Source organism: Ochotona princeps, chromosome 19 (genome assembly GCF_030435755.1).
Source record: "Ochotona princeps isolate mOchPri1 chromosome 19, mOchPri1.hap1, whole genome shotgun sequence".
Classification (NCBI taxonomy): domain Eukaryota; kingdom Metazoa; phylum Chordata; class Mammalia; order Lagomorpha; family Ochotonidae; genus Ochotona; species Ochotona princeps.
The window spans coordinates 34,686,499-34,707,153 of NC_080850.1; the positions used below are offsets into that span (position 1 = coordinate 34,686,499).

The window sequence follows — 20,655 nt, forward strand, 5'->3', positions numbered from 1 at the left end:
AGCACGCTTCTTTGGAGCCTATGTTCTGATCCTAGCATGGTGCTGGCAGGAGTGGGGTGTTGCAATGACCTAAGAAACATGTGACATGGCTTTAGCCATCCCCCTCCCCCAATTTTTATGGATCTCACTAGTGAGACCCAGACCATGGGATGAATTGGGATGAATGAGAAGTGTGTGAAAGAGCAAGGAGCATGTTCTCTGGGATTCAGAGATTTTTGTTATGGTCCTGGGTCCTTTGCATCAGACGCTCAACACGTCTGGATGCATGATGGATCGAATGACCTTCCAGCCTAGACAAGGTGTACTGGTGAAAGGTGATCAATGCCTGAATAACTTGGATGAATTCCTTGTAAAGGAACGCGTTTGAACTGGGGAACCACTGAGTCATTCAGCTTTGTTTACTGCAGGGCTTATCAAAGCTTTTGGCATGCTGTTGTCCTTGTGAATCCCAGAGGGAAGGGGTTACAGTGTCTGGTGGCTCTCAAGCTTTTATCACAGAAACCTTTCAAAGAACACCTGTGTAAATCCTTTGCAGACAGCCGTGTTGGGTATGAAATCCATGAGAAATGGCACTAGGATGAGGGTTAGGTAAAGAAACTTGAGAAACTCTGTAACCTAGCTTGATGTCAGCTTACCTGCTAATGACATTGAGGAGGATCGAAAACACTGGCTTCCAGCCTCCTGAACTGACCCTCTTGGAACATGCGTGGACAGGCCCTCCTACTAAATACACACAAGGTCACCACTGATTTCAATAGCTGAACTCAGGTCTGTTAAAAATCTAGTGTCGTGGCCTGTGCTGTCCTACCTTTTGCTAGATGAGACTGGCTAGGATATTTTCTCTGTCTTGGTTAGCTGTAATCTACAAAGTGTTGAAGATACTTGTGTTTGCATTTCCTAGTACCCTACTCCTCCTTCCATTTTCCTAGGCCCTGCCTTTCTGTGTCTCCCCTGTGGGACCTCACCCTTTATTTTCCTGTCTGGTCGGTGTGCAGAACCTCCACTGTCCTCGTTTAGGTACCCAGCATCCTTTGATGACAGATGCTCCAGTTTGAAGCTGCGGGTGAATGCTTGGCTACTTGTGAAGTTGACATGGTCAGCTGCTGCTCTGAGGAGGAAGCACAGTGTTGGGGTGATGTTATGTCCACGTTATAGGCCTGACTGTACTCTGCAGTAAGATCCTGTCCACAAAGGTGGTTGTTAAAAATACAGCTTGCCATCTGCTTTTGGCTCACAGAAGAACCATCCCCCATTTCAGCTTGTGTGACTGCTGCCCTCCCTCCCTGTGGTGTTGGCCATGGGGTCATGCTCCGTCCCCCACCCTGGGCATGTGAGTGGAGTGGAGAGAGGCCTCTTCACAGCAGTACATCCTGTTATCTGCGCACTCCTTTGAGCCAGGGTCAGTTCACCTAGCACATCAGATGTAGGAAAGAAGGAATACCACAGGCTTGGAAGGGCAGTATGGGCAGAGCCTGACATGAACTCTGTCACTTGGCTGGAACCTTAGACCAAAGCCTCTTGACTACTTTCTTCCCATGGACATGGAGTGTATCCTGGACTCACAGAGCTGGAAGTAGAGCAGAGAGAGGACAGTTGGGCTGTGCCCTTTGATGCTCCAGGCCCTCTGTGTTCTTTATCACTACTTGTTTTTTTCTTTGTTTTTATGTTTTTTTTTTATTGTAATTTTATTTGAAAAGCAGAGACAGAAGCTGGTACCTTGATATAGCAAGCTGATCCTCTTCCTGCAATGTCAGCATCCCATATGGATACTGGTTTTGGTCCTGGCAGTGGAGGATGGCCCAAAGCCTTGGGACCTGCACAGGAGACCCAGAGAAAGCTCCTGCCTCCCAGCCCCTGGCCGTTGTGGCTATCTGGGGGAGTGAACCAGCAGATGGAAGACCTCTTTGTCTCCCTCTCTCTCTGCAATTCTGAGTTTCAATTAAAATAAATAAATCTTGAAAGTAAAAGCAGAGAAGCAGAGAGGAGCTGCTGATACATTCCCCAAGTCCCACAATGGGCACAGCTGTGCCAGGCCTAAGCGAGGAACCTGAAACTTACAGCTTGATCTGTCGAAGACCTAAGTGTTTGTACCATCTTCTAACACCTCCCAAGATGCATGTTAGCCGGAAGCTGGGTTAGAAGTTGAGTAACTGAGACTGGATCAAGCACTCCAGTATGAGATTTGGGTGTGACTGGACCAAGCACTCCAGTATGAGATTTGGGTGTTCCAAGCAACAACTTAACCACCATGTCAGCCTCACATCTCATGCCTTGCTTGTTTGCATCACTGTCCCTGTCCTGGATGCCCCTTCAGGCTGGGCCCCAGACCACTCTGGTGAACGCTTTGTCAGGCAGTCATCCTGCCCTGGGACTCTTGCTGTGATTCTTAGCATGAAGCCTTATTTTCTTTGTTAAACAAAAAGCAACAAGAGAGGGAAAAGTACAGGAGGCGCAAAAAGGAGGGGAAACAAGAGGGTTTAAAGTAGGAAAAAGTTGGAAACAACAGAAGTTGAATATGATATGCTGGGTACTTAGGACTTACAGACTGTTTAAACGCACCTTTCCCTTTTCTGGATATGTGACTAACATGTGTTTGAAATTTTAAAATTTCATTCATAATCCCACTACCCAGAAGTAACAGTTGGTGCTCAGTGCCTTTTGTGTGTGTGTGAGTGACAAACATTTTAGACTTATTGTTATTAGCATATTCTATGGATAATCTTCCTTGATGGCCACAGAAATGAATTGCATCGTAACAGCCTTACAAAAATATTGTGACCTAATTACGGACATGCTGCCGACATATGCTGTGTTGTTGATGTTCAGTCAGTCTGCTTAAAGAGTAGACGATTCCATGGTGGATAACCATCTGAGAAGCACTTGAAATAGAATCTGGTGTTACTGCCTTTGGGATTCCCCTGATGATGTGGTGTGCTCTGGCTCAGTGGGTCAGGCCTCAGGGCTTGAGGTTGATGTCTAGAAGCCACCCGGGGCGAACACCCCCCAGCGCTTGACTCCCTCACCCAAGGTGTGGTGATGCAACATGCTGTGTGACATGCTCCTTCGAGGGCACAGGACTCTGCTCCTGAGTCAGGAGCTGGGTTTGGATCTTGTCCTTCATCAGCTATGCCGCCTCCTTAAGAGCCCATGGTGTGCCCTGGGCCCACCGAGTGACATGGCTGCTTCTGTTAGCAAGCATTTTCTCCCACTTTGTCAGTTGTCTTTTCGTTCTCTTAACATTCTTTCACGAAGTAGAGAGCCTTAAAGCAGTCTGGCTTAGACTAGATTGCTTTGTTTTTTTATCTAGAAAATCATCTGGGTTTTCTTTTGTTATCTCCTAGGATTTTTATAGTTTCGTGTAATACATTTGAGACTAATCCACTTTGAATTAATTTTTTGTGTGTGGAGAGAGTAAGGTCTGTGTCTAGGTTTTATATATTCGTTTTTGTGTGTGGATGTCCAGTCACAGCACTATGTGCTGAAAACCTCATTGCCTTGTTGAGGATAATAGCTGTTTCTGGAACACCTCTGTGGGTGAAGGGCTCTCATGACTGACAGCATCCCTTTACCGAGAATGTGCAGCCCTCGTTCCTGCTCTCAGGGAGTGGGTGTGTAGGCGGATAGGCAGAGCTCCATGTCCTGTAGGAGTGTTCTTGCTTGGGTCCATGGATAAGCACACGACCCCATAAGACTTGTTTCCAGAATCAGGCAAGGAAAAGCCTTCCATCTGGGATTATTTACTTTATTTATTTGTTTTTTTTTTTTCATTTTTTAATACATTTTTTATTATTGTTATTTTATAATACAGTTTCACATTCCCTTATCCCCTCCCCTGTCCCCTCCCCCCCCCAGTTCCGCTATATCATTACTAACAAAGTTCTTCATACTCAGTCATATGTCCATCATTGCGGGCACGGACAATGGCAGAGAGTCCAGAATCCTATTGTCAAGATATAGTAAACAGTTTCATTGTAGTCCATCTTTGTCTGAAAGTAGAAATGCATGCCACACTACATCCTCACATCTGAATGTTAGTCTCCATTTCACAGCTACCATACATCCCCTTAAGTGAAAAGTCATGATTCAAAATCAACAATAGAAAGAAAAATAGAAATTTACAATGCCATGAAGTTAAATGACATGTTACTAGATATGACAGTCTCCATTACACAACTGCTGTACATTCCGTTAAATGAAAAGTCGTGATACAAAATCAACAATGAAAGGAAAAATAGAAATTTACAATGCCTGTAGTTAAATGACATGTTACTAGATATGACAGTCTCCATTACACAGCTACTATACATCCCCTTAAATGAAGAGCCACAAAACAAAATCAACATCTGGGAGAAAAAAGAAATTAACAACATCAAGAAGTTAAATAACATGTTATTAAATGACTAATGTGTAGCTGAAATGAAAATCAAGAACCTTCTTGAAGAAAATGATGCCACTGCATGATCTACGAGTCATTGAATGATTTAATCAGAAGGAAGTGTTTTGAAGAGATGAAACTGACAGAAAACAACAAAACCCGTGTGATATAGTTTCTGCTGATCTTTGTTGAAGTGAGTCTCCTCCAGACAATAAGATGGGTTTTGATTTTTAATCCAATGTACTAATCTATGACATTTGATTGAGTTTAAGCCAATTACATTCAGAGTTTAATATATATGTCATTTTAGGAATGGGTTGTTGATTGGTTTAGTCTTCTGTTGTCATTTTACTGGGATGTTCTTCCCATTTGCCTTTGGTTTTGGTAGGTGCTATTCCTCTTCTCTGTCAAGAGAACATCTTGAAGTATCCCTTGTAGGGCAGGTTTGGAAGAGGCAAATTCCTTTAGCTTTTCTTTACTGTGGAAGAATTTTATTTCATTTTCAAAGACAAAAGAAAGCTTTGCTGGATATGTTATCCTGGGCCGAAAATTTTTTCTTTTAGAATCTGGAATATGTCACTCCATTCTCTTCTTGCCTGTAGAGTTTCCTGTGAGAGATCTCCTGTGAGCTTAATTGGCTTTCCTTTATATGTCAGTTGATTTTTTTCATGTGCACATTTAAGGATTTTTTCCTTATGTTCAATTGAAGAGAGCTTGAAGATCATATGTCGTGGTGAAGATCGTTTTTGATCAAGCCTGTTGGGAGTTCTGTGCCCCTCCTGGAACTTGTTTCCCAATTCTTCCTCTAGATTAGGGAAGTTTTCCTTTATTATTTCATTAAATACATATGCAAACTCAGCTTCTCTTTCTGCACCTTCTGGGACTCCCATAACTCTTATATTTGGCCTCTTAATAGTGTCTTTCAATTCTTGAATACTTTTTTTTGCCTGATCCAGCTCTGCTTCCAGCTTTTTGTTTGCTTCCCCGTGATGACAGGAAATACCTTCCAATTCTGAGATTCTTCTGCTTGCTTCATTCTGTTTTGGAGACTCTCCACTGTACTCTTAATTTGCTCCCCTGTGTTCTTGATTTCTGATATACCAGCCTTGATTTGCTTTATTGCTTCCTTAAATTCTTTGAACTCTTGCATGAGCTTCTCATTGTTAATCAGAATCTTTAAAATGAGTCTTATGGATTCTGTGTGCCCCATTTTCTCGATGTCTTCCTCAGTTAACTCTGAGGTTGGCATAGGGTTTTGCTCCCGTGCAGGGGAGTTTTCGGGAATCTTCATTGTGCCTTTGTCTCTTCTTTTGCTCTTGATCATTGTACTTCTGGTTAGCAGAGTCTTCTCCTTGGGGTAGGTTTCTAAGCTGTGTCACCCACAGGTCTACAGTGCGATTTTACTTATTGCAGTTGGTACACACCTTTTTGCTTGCAGCCACTTGTGCTACAACCTCCAGTGAGTTCCAGGTTTGGGTTCTTACGTCAGATTTCCACCGTGGTCTCCACAGCCCCAGCTCTTGGCTCACCACTCTCCTCCACCTCCTGTGATACCGTGCTGAAGCTTCACTGTTGTCTCTGCAACCTTTCTCCCACTTTCAGTTGGAGCAGGTCCCAGGATTAGAGAGGCACCAGGTGTCCTATATAATTAGGTTGTTGGTGGTGCTCATCTTGTCGGAACCTGTTGGACGTTAAGTCTGGGTGCCACAGGGACCTATTTTGGCCAGTACGATGCCACAGTCGGTATTATTTTCCTGCGGGACCAGTGCATTCACGGACCTCAGCAAGTTCTCGCGAGATCAGCACATGCGCAGTTCACTATTGTCCCCTGCAGTCCCAAAGCTATTGCCACAGTGCCCAAAATGGCGCCTGATGTACAACCACTAAGGTTCTTGATTTGCTGGCCGTCAGATCCGAGGGCTATCCCAGACCTGCCCTGGGTGGAACCCGTAGAATGCTACGTCGTTGCAGTTCACCCAGACAGAAATGAGCTCACTCCCAGCTCAGTGCATGCTCCGTCCTCTCCCTTTCCCTTTCCTCCTTACACAAAATGGCACCCAATTCAGCTCTAGGGGGCTGACTAGGCTGTGAAATCCACTCTGTTCTCGTACTGCCCGTCTGAGATCTGCTGCTCTGTCTCTGCTCCTGGTCAAATCAAATGGACCAGCAGAACGGACAGTTCTTTGGGTTCACCTCCCAAACTCCCAGTGAAAGTCCCTTCCCACCTGGTTGCTGGTGGAGTTTCTGCTGCTGTGGAGTTCAGATTGCCGTGCTGTAGTATCGGTCTCTGCAACACCACACTGTTGTGTCCACTGCTTTCCTGTGTCGGTCAGTCTCCAGGTACCCCTCTGCTGTTGTTCTGTCCTTTCCTACAACCTGAAATATGTCCTCTCTGCTTCATCCTGATTGAATGTTTTTCCGTCTGTCTAAACGTGTCTTTACCCTATTCCGCCATCTTGATTCTCCTACTTTATTTATTTGTTTATTTTCCTGATTGAAGTACATCCTTTTGGGTTTCATTTAACCAAGTTCTGTTTCTGATAAATAGCCTCAGGTTCTGTTCATAACAAATCTCTATCCGATCCATAAAATTTTCAGCTCTCGTTTCTTTTGGGTGTCTCTGAGCTAGTCTCTCCTATGGAAGACAAATGGAATCTGTGGTCGGTCGTGTTGTGTTTCACTCTGTCTTCCAGGTGTGTGCATCTCATTTATATTTGGCATTCGTACCTTTCTGGATAATTATTTTTGGTATGACTCCCAGAACTGTTTTGGTTTACTGATTCTCTTTTCAGCTGTATCTTATCTACCTTTAAAAAAATCGTTGAGGTTTTTTTTTGACTTGAATTATACTTTCATTTCTCAAAGTCGTCTTTGGTTGTTTGTGATTCATCTCAGTAATTCTTTATAATCTCTTATGTTCCCATATTCAGTTTTCTCTACTTTTTTTTTTCACATAGTGACCTTATGTTCTTAGCCTGAATAATTTTAATATATGAAGTCTGGGGAATATTTCTGCTATATTTTGAGACAGGGTTAAGAAAGTCTCCTTTCCAGATTTATAAAGTCTCCTTTCCAGATTTATTTATTTATGGTTTCATTTTTCACGTTTTTACTTTGATGTACTTGAAGTTTATTGGGTTATATGGGATGAAATAAAGACCCACTCAATTTTATTTTATATGGTTGATGGATTATCCCAACGTAATTAACTATTCCATTTTTGCTGGTGACTTCAGGTACCACTGTTATCATATGGAGTTTCTAGTTGCAATGAAGGCAGTTTTCTGTTTCATTGGTGTGTCTTGTTACATACTGTATTTCACATGTTGCATTGTCTACTTCGTTGAATTTAGTTTTCTTTAACAAGTAATATCCCTTGTAAAATTCTCATTGTACCAAGAAACACACGAGGAGTCATGTGTCTTCCTCTCATGTCTGTTGCAATTTTCCCAGGAGAGTGTTACTAATTTCTTACATTGTTATGTAACTTTTTGAAGATATTTTCACCTTTTTTATTATCAAATAAACCTAGAACATGAAATGCCAAAATTAAAGAATCAGGAGGGCAGTGGGTACAGGTAGTTTTCAGTGGGTGATTTGTTTATGTTTGAGTCGGGGTCTTTGTTAGGAGAACCTAAGGATCTGTGTTCTGCCCTAACCTTACCTCAAGGAACCTCAAAACTTGCCTTGAGTGTGTGAATGAGGCCTGTTGTGTCTTGGGCCCATCCTAAGCTGCTTTTCTTAGGAACTAAGGGCTTGCAGTTGCTTTGCCAGCCTGGATCCTCCATGTTCTAACATGTAAAAGCAGGCCAGGGCCTTGGGGAACACCCCTGTACCTCCAGCCATAGTCACTGCCTGCCCACTCTAATGCTGGGTGTTTCTGGTTTGCTGATTCCTCAGTTACCCCTACCCATCCCTGACCAGGTACAAGGTGGACAGCTGCATCCTAGGGTGGGAGGAATTACTGATTTTCACAGTTGTTTACTGAGTGCCTATATGTGCCAGACTTCCTAGGGCTATGTCAGTGGTCTCAGGGCTGGTCTGTGTCTTTACCCTCCCTCACTGGTGTGTGCTTGGCTCCAAGCAGATGGCCCACATTCTGCTGCTGCACAGTAAATTGTTTTTTATTGAAGAACAGGATGCCAGTTAAGGGATGGTGAGCTTCAGGGGAGGCGGTGTTGGTAATGTCAGATGTTGCCTTGGGCGTTGATGAGGCTGAGAGCTAAACCAGACCCCAACATTTTTAAAATTAAGTTTAATTAGAGTTAACATAAGGCTATAGAAGGCCACTCCTGCCTGAAGAGAGGCACTGGCAAACAGGAGAGTGCGGGTGTATTTAAAGGGTCGTTCTCTATACTGCAAGAGCTACTCAGCTATGCCTGGCAAAGCAAAGGAAGCCAGGATCCCCCCCCCCCCCCCCCCCCCCCCCCGTGGAAGATGGCAGCATTCCAGGAGGGGTACTGTAGGGTCGTCTTTGTGAATGATCATGACGAGCGGCTTCTATACTACCTGCTTATGATCTGCGTACCTACAGAGAAAAGGAGTGAGAATCCTGCTTGGATCTTGTCTCCCTAGATCTTACCTTTAAAATACTCACAACCAGAGGAGCACACTTACAGTCCTTCTACTATTCTCTCCTGCCTTCATGTTTGGTTAACCCAAAATTAAAGATCAGGAAAGCAGAAAGCCACTCCTTAGCACTATAAACACATTCCAGTAGGAAGACGAACGCGAAGGCTTTTAATCACACTCAGGCTCGCTCTCTGTCTCTTGCACCATCCTTTTACAGTTCCACATGCCAAGAGGCTGCCATAAGCTCTCCTTGAATTTGACAGGTTGCTTGACACAGCCCACGGCTCTGACCCTGCTTTCCACCTTATCCTTCCCATAGCTGTCATTTTTAAGTAAATGAGTCTCAGTTAGTGGCCAGAAGTTGGGTTCCCTAGGTCTCAGAGCTGTTTTTTCTAGAGATCTGCAGTGGTCCTCAGTGCGTCCTCTCCCCGTGTTTGTAGGGTACACTCAGGGTTGCTGTGGGAGCCAGGAGGAAGCCAGGGCCTTGGGAAGTGGTGACCTGTGAGTTAGCCATAGCTTGATCACTGCTGCACATGGTAATTGGCAGCCAAGCTGTCACCTTTGTGACATTCAGGTATAACCTTCTGTAAATCTGGATGTTGATTGCAGCAAGTCGTCTGTCTCTCCTGTTCATTGGAAAGTTGGTGGTACATTGGAAAGTTGGTTCATTGGAAAGTTGGCTGTTGTTCTTCTGCTCCCACTCTTCCAGGCCCTGGCAGACTTGCTTCTAGGCTCAGAGATGTCATGAGTTGTGGGTGAAGGTGGAATAGTCGAAGTTCTCAAACACCTGCCACATACGGAGCATTTCCCAAGTGCTAGGCATTGGGTAAAGGTTTTGGAATTTTTTTTAGGCTTTCTGAACTAGAAAATTTAATTTTCCTTAACTAATGTTACCAAAAATAACCACAGGTAGTTGAATCTGAAAGTCATCTTTTTTCTGAACACACAGTTGATGCACTATTTTTCTCATCCAAAGGCACTCTGCATGGTTACCCATCTTTGGAAGAACCTGTCTACAGGCACCCTGTTGGGCAAGGTGTGAGTGTAGAGAGAATACGAGCCAGGAGCAGTTGGTGCATTTCACATTCGCTTTGTAACGAGCAGCCATTGGCTGCCTAAGGAGGCCTGATGTGTGCTGGTCGTTAGTGTGGCTTCTGTCCTAAATGAAGACAGAGCCTGGGGAGACAGGCTTAAGGCAGTCATAGGTGATGGTTGAACTGCAAGGTGTGGACATGTGAAGACCAGAGATATCTTTTTGGCCTGGCATGGACAAGACGACCCAGTGATACTGCAAGATGAACTTTCCAAGACAAACCATCCTGGAAAAGAACAAGAAAGTGGAGAGCATGCTTGTGGGAGACAAGTGTGAGTCCAGGATGGGATGGGTCCTGGGAGTGGCAGTACTGGGTTTTTGGGTTTTAGGGAAGGGACCTGTGTTGGGAATGCAGCAGAGCAGGTGAGGTTCTGGCGAGTCACAGAGGTGACTGGAAGGCTTCTTGAAGGGGCTACAGCAGCCTCGGGAATACAGTGGTGCTGAGTGGGGCTGGAGGGCAAGTAGCTTTTGGGCCATTGTCTCTTCAGCAAACCCTTACATAAGTGAACCTCAGTGTGGAGACCACATGGGCAGGCAGGACAGACGAGATTGGGAAAGATCATCCCACGTGCTATAGTATGCATTCTTCTCCTGTGGCCTCCCCTTCTCCAACAAGTTCCTGAAGCTCTAAAACCAGTCAGCTGTAAAGAAGCACAAATTTCCAAATGAGGCTGACACAATGGCCATGGCCAGAGGGTACTTGTGGGCGTAAAGCAGCAGAGGCCACTAGGGCAGTCCATGGCAGAGTTGCTTCGGCTTCTCATCTATCCTGTGCTTCTGCTTTTCATTTTGAAAAGCAGATGTGCAAAAGACAGATTCACACAGTGTCTCCTATGTCTCCTGACCCCAGTCCAAGGCTGCCCCACCTTGATGCAGGCTGGTGCACGCTTGCCTCACAGGCCCTGCCGCCTCCTCCCACAGCGGCAGCCTGCTGAACACGCTGTGCTGCTTCTCGTTTTCCCCCTTGCAGAATCCATCTGGGACGTGGGACCATGACTGGGCTCTTTAAGTGAATTTCCTCTTTACATTATACTCTTCAAATCATTTCATTTCAGCAGACATCTCTTGATTGTTCTCCCCTTCCTGAGATGAATTAAGAACAAATGGCTGTGGTTTTCCATTATTAAAACAAACACTGTTTCTTTATAAATTATATATTAGCTGTTGTAAATTAACTCAGAGTCCTTGAAAGCAAGTGATTGGTGGGGCAGGAGGCTCTGCTCAGTTAGAACTGGTTTCTCTGGGACTTCCTTAGGTATGACGTTTAAGCTCTCCTCCTCCCTGGGACCTTGACTTCTGTTACAGTAGCTGGCTCTGCCTTGTGCCCACTGTGGCATACCCCAAAGAGGTGAGACACCAGTTTCAGATCCCATCCAAAGAAAGGTACTGACTGTGGGGCCGCCCTGGGTGCTATGATCCATCAAGGCAGATCTGGCAGCAGTGAGGTTAATCGAGTTCAAGTGCATTTTTCAAACATATGTAAACTGTTAAGTGTAACAGCTAAGAGTAAACTACTGGGGGAGGAAGCTAGGGGTGTTGTTTTTTGGTTGTTGCTTTTCCTCTGGGCTCTTACACACATGCATCCATTCAGTTGTTCAGAGGAAGGAAACTGAGGGGGAAAATGGGGGGTGGGGGGGGGTGGGGGGGTGGGGGGGGGGGGGGGGGTGGGGGGGGGTGGGGGGGTGGGGGGGTGTGGGTGGGGGGGGGGGGGGTGGGGGGGGGGGGGGGGGTGGGGGGGGGGGGGGGGGGTGGGGGGGGTGGGGGGGGGGGGGGGGGGGGGGGGGGGGGAGGGGGGGTGGGGGGGGTGGGGGGGGGGGGGTGGGGGGGGGGGGGGGGGTGGGGGGGGGGGGGGGGGGGGGGGGGGGGGGGGGGGGGGGGGGGGGGGGGGGGGTGGGGGGGGGGGGGGGGGAGGGGGGGGGGTGGGGGGGGGGGTGGGGGGGAGGGGAGGGGGGGGGGGGTGGGGGGGGGGGGGTGGGGGGTGGGGGGGGGGGGGGGGGGGTGCAGTACTTTTCAAAAATCATGTAGTTGTAGTTTCAGTAATAGTAGCTTGCCTTCATCAAGGTAGTAAGTGTTTTACTGTGTTAGCCTTATTCCATTAGCCCAAGAGATAACCTCAGTTATCATCCTCATTAATAGAACAGGAAACTGAGGCTTAGGCATATTCTGGGCTGTTTCGGAGCTCAGTGTAAGCTCTCAGCTACAGACTCAGGCAGCGAACTCCAGTTCTAACTGTGGGCCTGTGCATGGACACAGAGAAAAGCCAGATAAGGAAAGGCTTTCCTGACAAGGAAGGTATGGAGGAAAATGTAATTTCAAAATAAGTTGGTTTAGTGCAAAATTCGAAATCCATAGGTAGTTTTTCATTATAAGCATTTCTTTGAGGTTTTTTTTGTGTGTGTGTGTGTGTGTGTGTGTGTGTGTGTGTGAACTTGAAGTCCTTAGAGCTGATTTCGGCAGTTAGACTGTAAGGTAATGTTTCCCAAGAACCATATTGTTCCCGTTGTTAATGTATATGTTGTAAAAATTACTTTTCACTTTGAAAAATGAAAAAATTAGCAGGAAATGGAGCTAACTTTAGAGATGACCGAGTAAGGCTGCATGTTGTGGGAGACTTTCTGGGGAGGTAGGAGACAGAAATAGCCGCTGTCCTCGTGGCCCTGGGCCCGTCATGGACGTCTGTAACTGCTCACAGCAGTGGGCAACTTTGTGCTGAGGACCAGTGGCTGCCTTGTTCTTTCAAATGCTTTGTGTCCAGCATAGAATGCATGTCCTTCTGTTACCACTGTCAACTTTACTGTCTCGGGGGAATACTGTCTCTGAGTCCTGGGATAGGCAGACTAGGCAGCCCAACTGTGGCCCAAAGGTCTGAGCTGCCGCTTCTACAGCCCAAGATCCTACTACTCATCTCCTGAGAAGGTGGGCTGCAGGGCAGCAGTTCCTGGGATGCGGCTGCAAACACTCAGGGCTGCTGAGGGAATTGAGGGAGGCTGTGGTGTGGTCAGAAGACAGGAAGCTCTTAGCAGTCACTCCCCAATTGGGGTTGATTGGGTTAAGGCCTTCCGGAATGGTGTAAAATAGTTCTGAACTCTGTGAACTGCTGATGGAAGGATGATGAATAGAAATATAATAAACAGATTCCTTGTCATGTTGTTGGCTCTATAGCAAATATCTGTTTTCTCCCTGGGATTATGTGAACAATTGCCTGCCTTTGATTTCTGGTTGTTATTTTCAATATTTCTTTTGTTGGATGAGATGCTTCAAACAGCTCTGTAAGAGCCCCTGACTCTGTCCTATTGCAAGGTTTGTGTTTAAAATTTGGCTCAGCCTCAACACATCACCTGTTAGCTGTTAGGAGTCTAATTCTGCAAACCATGATTTCATCTCCCTGAAGGAAGGTAGAGTGCTGCAATGCAACAGAGATGGTTTGGTTCAAGACGACGGGGGAGGGGGAAAAGGCCCTAAGCCTTTGGTCTCTGGGTGAACTTGGAAAGTAGACCTGTCAAAAGTATTCATGTTGAGACAGCTGGTGTATAATGGAAAAGGCTGCCAGATTGTGCCGTTATTCAAAGCTCTGGGAATCTTGTCAAGTTGTCTTAAAATGATCATGTTCAGTGAGGCTGGGAGCATTTGGCCCAGGGGTGCCTCAGCAGTGCTTGCTGCTCTGAGGAGAGAATGGGTCGCTTTGCTGGTCTGGGTCACTTGGCTGGTTCTGACCACTACAAATGACGAGCCAGCCTCTAAGTAGTTGCCAGGAGCAGTGGGAGCAAAAGATGTTGGTGTGTTAGAAGTTGGCAAATTAGATTTTAAACAAAACAAGCTCAAAACAAAAGAACAGGTAATGAGAGCTGGGCCATGTTGTTCACCTGGGAACTTTAATGATGCTGTATGGTATACAGAGCTGACATTAAGCCCTTTTGGTTCCTGGTAACAAAAATTTGGCTGTCCTTGGCTAAGAAGACTTCTGAGGGGCAGAGAACCTGGGAAGAGGTATTATTTCTTCTCCATTCCAATTACTCTTTTCTCCCTTTGCTCCTGGGATTTGTTACAGATTATGTTTGTTTTGATTACAGCCTGCAGGGCTATGGCTCCTGTGAAAATTTCCTCCAAGGACTGGGTTCTGGCAACCCAAGGGGGAAGAGATTTGTGTCAGTAGATGTTGCTTTCCCAGTTCTGTTTCTCAGAATCCAGCCAGACACAAAGTTGAGATGCACACATCTTTACGGAATATGAAATGGAATGCAGGAGACACCCCTCCATACACTCCCCCAGGTCCCCCAGACGAAGGCATCAACTCCCTTCTGGTTGAGGCAGAGGCTGGAGGCAGCTCTCTGTGCTAGTGGGGGTGTGTCCCCTCCCACTGTGGGGGCTGGGCCTGACCGCTGTGCAGCTCTGGGCCTGGGTTTCCATGACTTTGCCCTCCATATCATTTGTGAAGGAGAGAATCACGTTCAGGAAAGGCTTGTGTGCCTCCTGGTTCCTCAGCAGTCATCCACCCACTCTCTCTCTCACCTTGAATGTGAGTGCACCTGGTGGGCAGGTGGGACTACTCTGTCCTGTTGTACTGGCACTTTTGCACACCTCTCTTTGTGGCATGCAGCTCTCCTGGAGCCAGGAAAGCCCTTTACCATGGCTCTTTCTAGAACAGGGCTGAGGATTAAGGGCTGGGAATTACCAACACTTGGCAAGGAATGTGTTCCTGCTGCAGGTTCCTGCTTTTGTTAGCAATCAGGGTGTGCCCTCCATCTTCCTTGGCCCTTGAAAACTGCCCCAGCCCTCTGCCTGCTGCAGTGCAGGCGAGGGCAGGGGAGTGGAGTGCACTTCTCATAAAAGGTGTGTCTCTGAGGTGCTCTGTCTTGTGTGTCCCTTGGCAGTGGTGTTACTATGGTAACTATCCATCTGGAAAAAGGCAGGAGTAAACACAAGATAAAAGCTCTTGCTCAGCTGCTGCAGTGGGGATCTGTGCCCTCTGTTACTCCTCCAGGGTTGTAGTCAGGCCCTTTTGGGGGTGGGGTGGGGCCCAGTTACTCTTGGCCTCTGCAAATCAAAGTTGAGCTGGGGTTTTTGCGAAAAGGGAGGTGTGTTGGACTTTGGGGCTCCTTGGTAAAGAAGGAAGCTGAGTGACCCCTTGCCTCACCCTCTCCATCTGATAGGCTGCTCATGGTCACTTGTGGGTGCATCCCATTTGGCTTCCCTGACTCTAAGTTCAGTCTGCAAAGATGTGAGTGTGGCCCTTAGCCCTTCCCACATGGAACAATGAGGCCCCTGAACTTCGAAACAGAACCAGGGGAAGAGGCTGCTGGTGCCAGAGCGGGTATCCTCCAGCTCCAGGAGAAGTGGCCTCAGTGCTGGAGTCTGGGCTGTTCCACAGCTTGCTTTTCTTGTCTGAGCCCTCCCAGCCACACAGTGGGCTCTGCCCTCCTTGCCATGGCTGCAGGCCCTCTCAGCATAGGAAGTTTCCCTGCATGGGACAGCTTAAGACAGCTCTGCACAAAGGAAGACCACCTCCCTTCCTGCATCCCTAACCATCAGTGGCCACCGTTTCTCCTTGGTGGTTAGAGTTTGGAAGTGGGGGGCTTCCACTAATGCTCCAGCAGAAGAGGAAGCAGGCCAACTCCACTTTGCTGAGGAGTTGTATTTGCAAATGATTTTCTTGCCAAAGGGAGTAGGTTTAGAACTTAACAAAACAGGCCACCACTGTAGCATATTCTTTCTTCCTCCCCCATTTCTTTCCCCTCCCCGCCCCACTCCTTTAGAGGGGCAGGTAAGGCAGTTGTAGCACCATGTGTGCGAGAGATTGTTAACACACCAGCTGCCTCTGGACTTCCCTGTGGTCTCAGGGATGGTGTGTGGGGAAGCCAGGAAGCCTGTAAAATGGGTGGCAGCTGCATGGTTCCAGATGCCCCTCTTGGGCCTCACTGCAGCATGGGGTCCAGCCCAGAGACCACTGTGGCAGTCACTCCTTGCTGCCCCCCTTACTCCCAGCGTCTATGGGGCTGCCATGTCTTCCTTGGCTCCTCACAGGCCACGAGATGATCAGTAGCATTGCTTTTGTGCTGACCACTCTGCCAGTGCAGGAGAATGAGACTGCCAGGCAGGCATCTCTGGGTTCAAGCACCTAGGACCCATGATCTCTATTCAGAGACATTGCAGGCAAAGTGTTCCTCTTGGCCGAATGGGCTATCTCTGCTGGCCATGGAACATTCTGCCATGATTGGTTGTAGGGAAGCCCCAGTGGCAATGCCAGCAGAGCCTCCTCTTCCCAGTGGACATCTAAACTGTACTGAAGCTATGGGAGGAGCACCCCTATCCGCTACCTCTGTAATTACTGGCTGCCTTCACTGCCTCCCCAGCTTGTACCTGTAGCCCTCTCCCTCCTGGTTAGAGCCCTGGTAAAGGCCTCAGTGGCACATCAACCTTGGCCTGTGGAGCCGTGTGGTGCTCCCCCTGCTGGCCTCATGGTGCCTCCGGGTCCCACTCATCAGGCACATGGTGTTGTGTCACGAAGGTGATGATCAAGTAGATGAATTCCTATGTTTAGGGAAACCTGCTGTTGCGAGTGTGACTAGTATTTTTTCCCCTGCCACTCTCCTGGTGTGTGCCTGAGTAGTTGAGCAGCCGTGCGTTTTCCACACTTGCAGCAGGTGGGGTTCAGCTGTTAGTACCTGTGAAAACATGTAGACTATGTCATGCTGCAAGTTTCAAACACATGATTTGCACACAGCTGGGATTTTGTCCCAGGGTATTTTGAGTGACTCTTGAGTGTTGACTGCACTGGAGAAATCCAGTGTTTACAGCATAATTAGACTGCTTGAGCATTCTTCAGCATTTGGAGGAGGTCAGACTGGAGCTGGATATACAGGGGACCATGGCATGGGAAGAGTGAGACATGTGTGATGAGACAGTCCGCATACCTCAGGAAGGAGAGAGACAGGTGAGGTTTCACAGGTCATCACAAGAGCTCTCTTGCCATAGGGTGCCTCCTAGTCCTTGTCACCTCTGTGCTGTTCAGAACCTCTCCCCGGGTCCTGTGATTGCCTGCCTGGTAGGGCAAGGAGCTCAGCGCCAGCTCAGCGCCAGCTGTGGGCAGGGGTAGATCCATCTTGATCTTTTTCCCCCCCCCCCATGCTTTTTTTTTTTAAATATTTATTTATTTTTGTTACAAAGTCAGATATACAGAGAGGAAGAGAGACAGAGGGGAAGATCTTCCGTCCAATGATTCACTCCCCAAGTGAACGCAACGGCTGGTGCTGCGCCGATCCGAAGCTGGGAACTAGCAACCTCTTCCGGGTCTCCCACGCGGGTGCAGGGTCCCAAAGCTTTGGGCCGTCCTCAACTGCTTTCCCAGGCCACAAGCAGGGAGCTGGATGGGAAGTGGAGCTGCCGGGATTAGAACCGGCGCCCATATGGGATCCCGGGGCGCATTCAAGGCGAGGACCTTAACCATTATGCTATTGTGCCGCCCCCCCCATGCTTTTTATTTTCAACAATTTGAAGCATACAGAATTTTGAAAGAAAAACACTGTTCACTTTTTAAACATATTTTTACAATTGACAAATACCTGTATATAATTATAGGCTGCAGTATAATGTTTTTATGTATGTGCAAGTTATAGAATGAGTAAGGCAAGCTAATTAACATGCTCCCTTTTGCTTACTGAATAGTGTTGAGACCATTTGAATCTGTCCTTTCAGCATTGTTGCAATGCATGCACGCATCGGTGTGAATTAACATGTTAGTAGCAACCAAAAGTGATCCGTGCTAACCGAAACCTTGGGTCTCTTGACTGGCATGTCCCAACCCTCTAGCCCCTGGTAGCCACAATCTGCTCTTTGCTTTATGAGTTTGGGTTTTCAGGAATTCAAGTAATGTTTATTTTCCTCTGCCTGGCTCGTCTCACTGCGCGGAATGCCTAAAACTCCAACCTCATCCATGTTGACATAGATGAGAGGGTTCTCCAGCAAGAAGAACACCTTGGCATCACACTGTTATCATTACGTTACATCAACCTCCCTTTCAGCAGACACACTGCTCCTGTGGATGCTTAATCACGGCCTCTTAGGAGGCCTGCAGGAGGACAGTGCCGTGAGCCCCTCAACAAGGTGATCTTACCTGGAGCCTGAGCCCGTGTGACCCTGTGCACATGCACATGTCTTCACGTGTCCCCAGAATGGCCTGTACATCCTTTTTAAATTTATTTTTTAATCAAGAGCTATTGAGGATTAATACTTTGTATTTGATTGTTATGTCTTTTGCCTTTTAAAATCTGTAACACCTCAACCAGTTTGATTTTGTTTTTATAGCTTTGACTTTGTAAAAAGTAACAATATCTCATTATTTCCTTTCAGTTTCCAACCCAAATGTGTAGCTCCTCAGCATTTTTCTAGTCAGTGTAATTTCTGAAGTTCCAGCACCAAGCCACCCTCCCCTTGAAACTCTGTAAACCGTGATCTGTTATTCAAAACCTATGTGATCACCTTCTCGGGGTGGGGGTGGCCCTGCTGACACCTCAAGTGTTGACTGCAGGCTGCCCTTTCAGAGGGTTGGGCTGCTTACTTAGTGACCTTCAGCTGCCCTTTTTTTTTTTAAGATTTATTTTTATTACAAAGTCAGATATACAGAGAGAGGAGGAGAGACAGAGAGGAAGATCTTCCGTCCGATGTTTCACTCCCCAAGTGAGCCGCAACGGGCCGGTGCGCGCCGATCCGATGCCGGGACCAGGAACCTCTTCCGGGTCTCCCACACGGGTGCAGTGTCCCAATGCACTGGGCCGTCCTCGACTGCTTTCCCAGGCCACAAGCAGGGAGCTGGATGGGAAGTGGAGCTTCCGGGATTAGAACCGGCACCCATATGGGATCCCGGGGCGTTCAAGGCGAGGACTTTAGCCGCTAGGCCACGCTGCCGGGCCCTCAGCTGCCCTTTTTTTTTTCAGCCTCAGTTTTTTCATCCCCTAGGCTGAGAGTTGGACTAGGGGCCTCCTAAGGCCTGCTCAGCTTTGCCATATAACCTATCTGTGATTGCAAAATGTGCCAGGCAGACATTGCCAGCAGCTGCCCACCTCCAGTGACTGCATCTCTGAGGGGTGCTGTGCACGGGACTCCTGAGATTCTGGTGCAGGCACCATCCTCTGGTGCTTTGACATCATCACATGCTCCTCTCTGTCCCACAGCGGAAATTCTAGAACTGGCTGGCAATGCGGCAAGAGACAACAAGAAGGGGCGGGTCACACCACGGCATATCCTGCTAGCGGTGGCCAATGATGAAGAACTGAATCAGGTAGGGGGGACCCTTACCCTGAGATGCTGAAACAGACAGGTCAGATTGCCCACGAGACAGAATGGTCCAGTTAGAACAGCCAGGAGCTGTGTTTTGGACTGTTAGCAGTCCCTTGCAGCTCTTCTTGCGCATGTGTGTATGTGTGGGTGGGTGGGGGAGGTGTGGACATAAGGTGTCTGGCTCTCTGTTGCACTATCCAAGTGATGGGCCCCAAGGACTTAACTCTGTGGAGTGAGCCCGAGTCCTCACAGCATGCTCATCAGTGGCACAGAGGAGCAGCTGTCCCTGCCCAACGTGAGCACCTGTGCAGGCAGGGCTGACCACTAGAAGGTGCGGAGCAGGGAGGTGTGACTCACCCTCTGCTCCTGTGGTTTCCCTGCAAGCTGCTCAAAGGAGTCACCATCGCCAGTGGGGGGGTACTGCCAAACATCCACCCTGAGTTGCTTGCGAAGAAGCGGGGATCCAAAGGGAAGCTGGAAGCCATTATCACACCGCCCCCAGCCAAAAAGGCCAAGTCTCCATCACAGAAGAAGCCCGTGTCCAAGAAGACAGGAGGCAAGAAAGGTGCTCGGAAATCCAAGGTATGTGGTGGGGTAGGAATGGAGTGCAGATGCATGGATTGTGAGAGCTCAGCCCATTGCTGGGGCTGTTGTGGAAGGGGCTTGCAGGAGTTGGTTCCACAGGGATTCGCCCAGCCCTAGTGTTGCAAGTTAGGGATCCTGCAGAGTTTGGACACAATGGGAGGACCAGGCAGAGGGATGACAAGTCTCCCAGAAGCAGAGGGAGTGGGGATGGCCACAGGTTAGAGGAGCCCTGTTGTGGGGGGCCTTTCAGGAAGATGCACTTGCCTGAGAGGGACGTGGCTGCCATCTGCAGGCCAGCATGTTCTCCAGACAGGGCTCCTAGCAGCTTACTTGTTAGGATGGCTACCTTGGCAAACGGGTGCAGACACTTTCTGCTAGACCTGGCTTGCACTGATGACTGGATACCAAGTGCTGAGGGAACCCCGTTTGGTTGTGGGACCTGATACTGTGTGTATGGGTGCGTAGTGGGGAGGGAGAGTACTTCATGTGAATGAGGGGCTCTAAGGACTTGAGCTGTGTGAAATGGGGCTGAGTCACTTCAGTATTCTTGCAGATGGTACAGAGCAGCTGTACCCATCTTGGGAATTCTGGCGTGGGGCTGTGCTGTCTTAAATGCAGGTGGGGGCTGCAAGGCAGTCAGTATGCTCCTCGCTTTTGGTCGATTTTGCCTGATCTGGCCCTGGCCTTTCAGCTGCTCTCCTGGTCTCCAGGGCCAACAAGAATGGATGGTGCTGGTCCACGTTGGTCTTTAATAAAA

General features: G+C 48.0%; 1 protein-coding gene across 2 annotated transcripts in view; it reads left to right on the forward strand.

Moving 5' to 3' along the window:
- Nucleotides 1-20,655, forward strand: part of LOC101530371 (core histone macro-H2A.1) — a 64,074-nt gene that overhangs the window by 15,488 nt on the left and 27,931 nt on the right. For both annotated transcript variants that reach the window (XM_004586421.2, XM_058677693.1), the window contains 2 exons: nucleotides 19,208-19,314; nucleotides 19,698-19,895. In XM_004586421.2, the coding sequence (XP_004586478.1) occupies nucleotides 19,208-19,314; nucleotides 19,698-19,895 (305 nt within the window). The remainder of the gene's footprint in view (nucleotides 1-19,207; nucleotides 19,315-19,697; nucleotides 19,896-20,655) is intronic.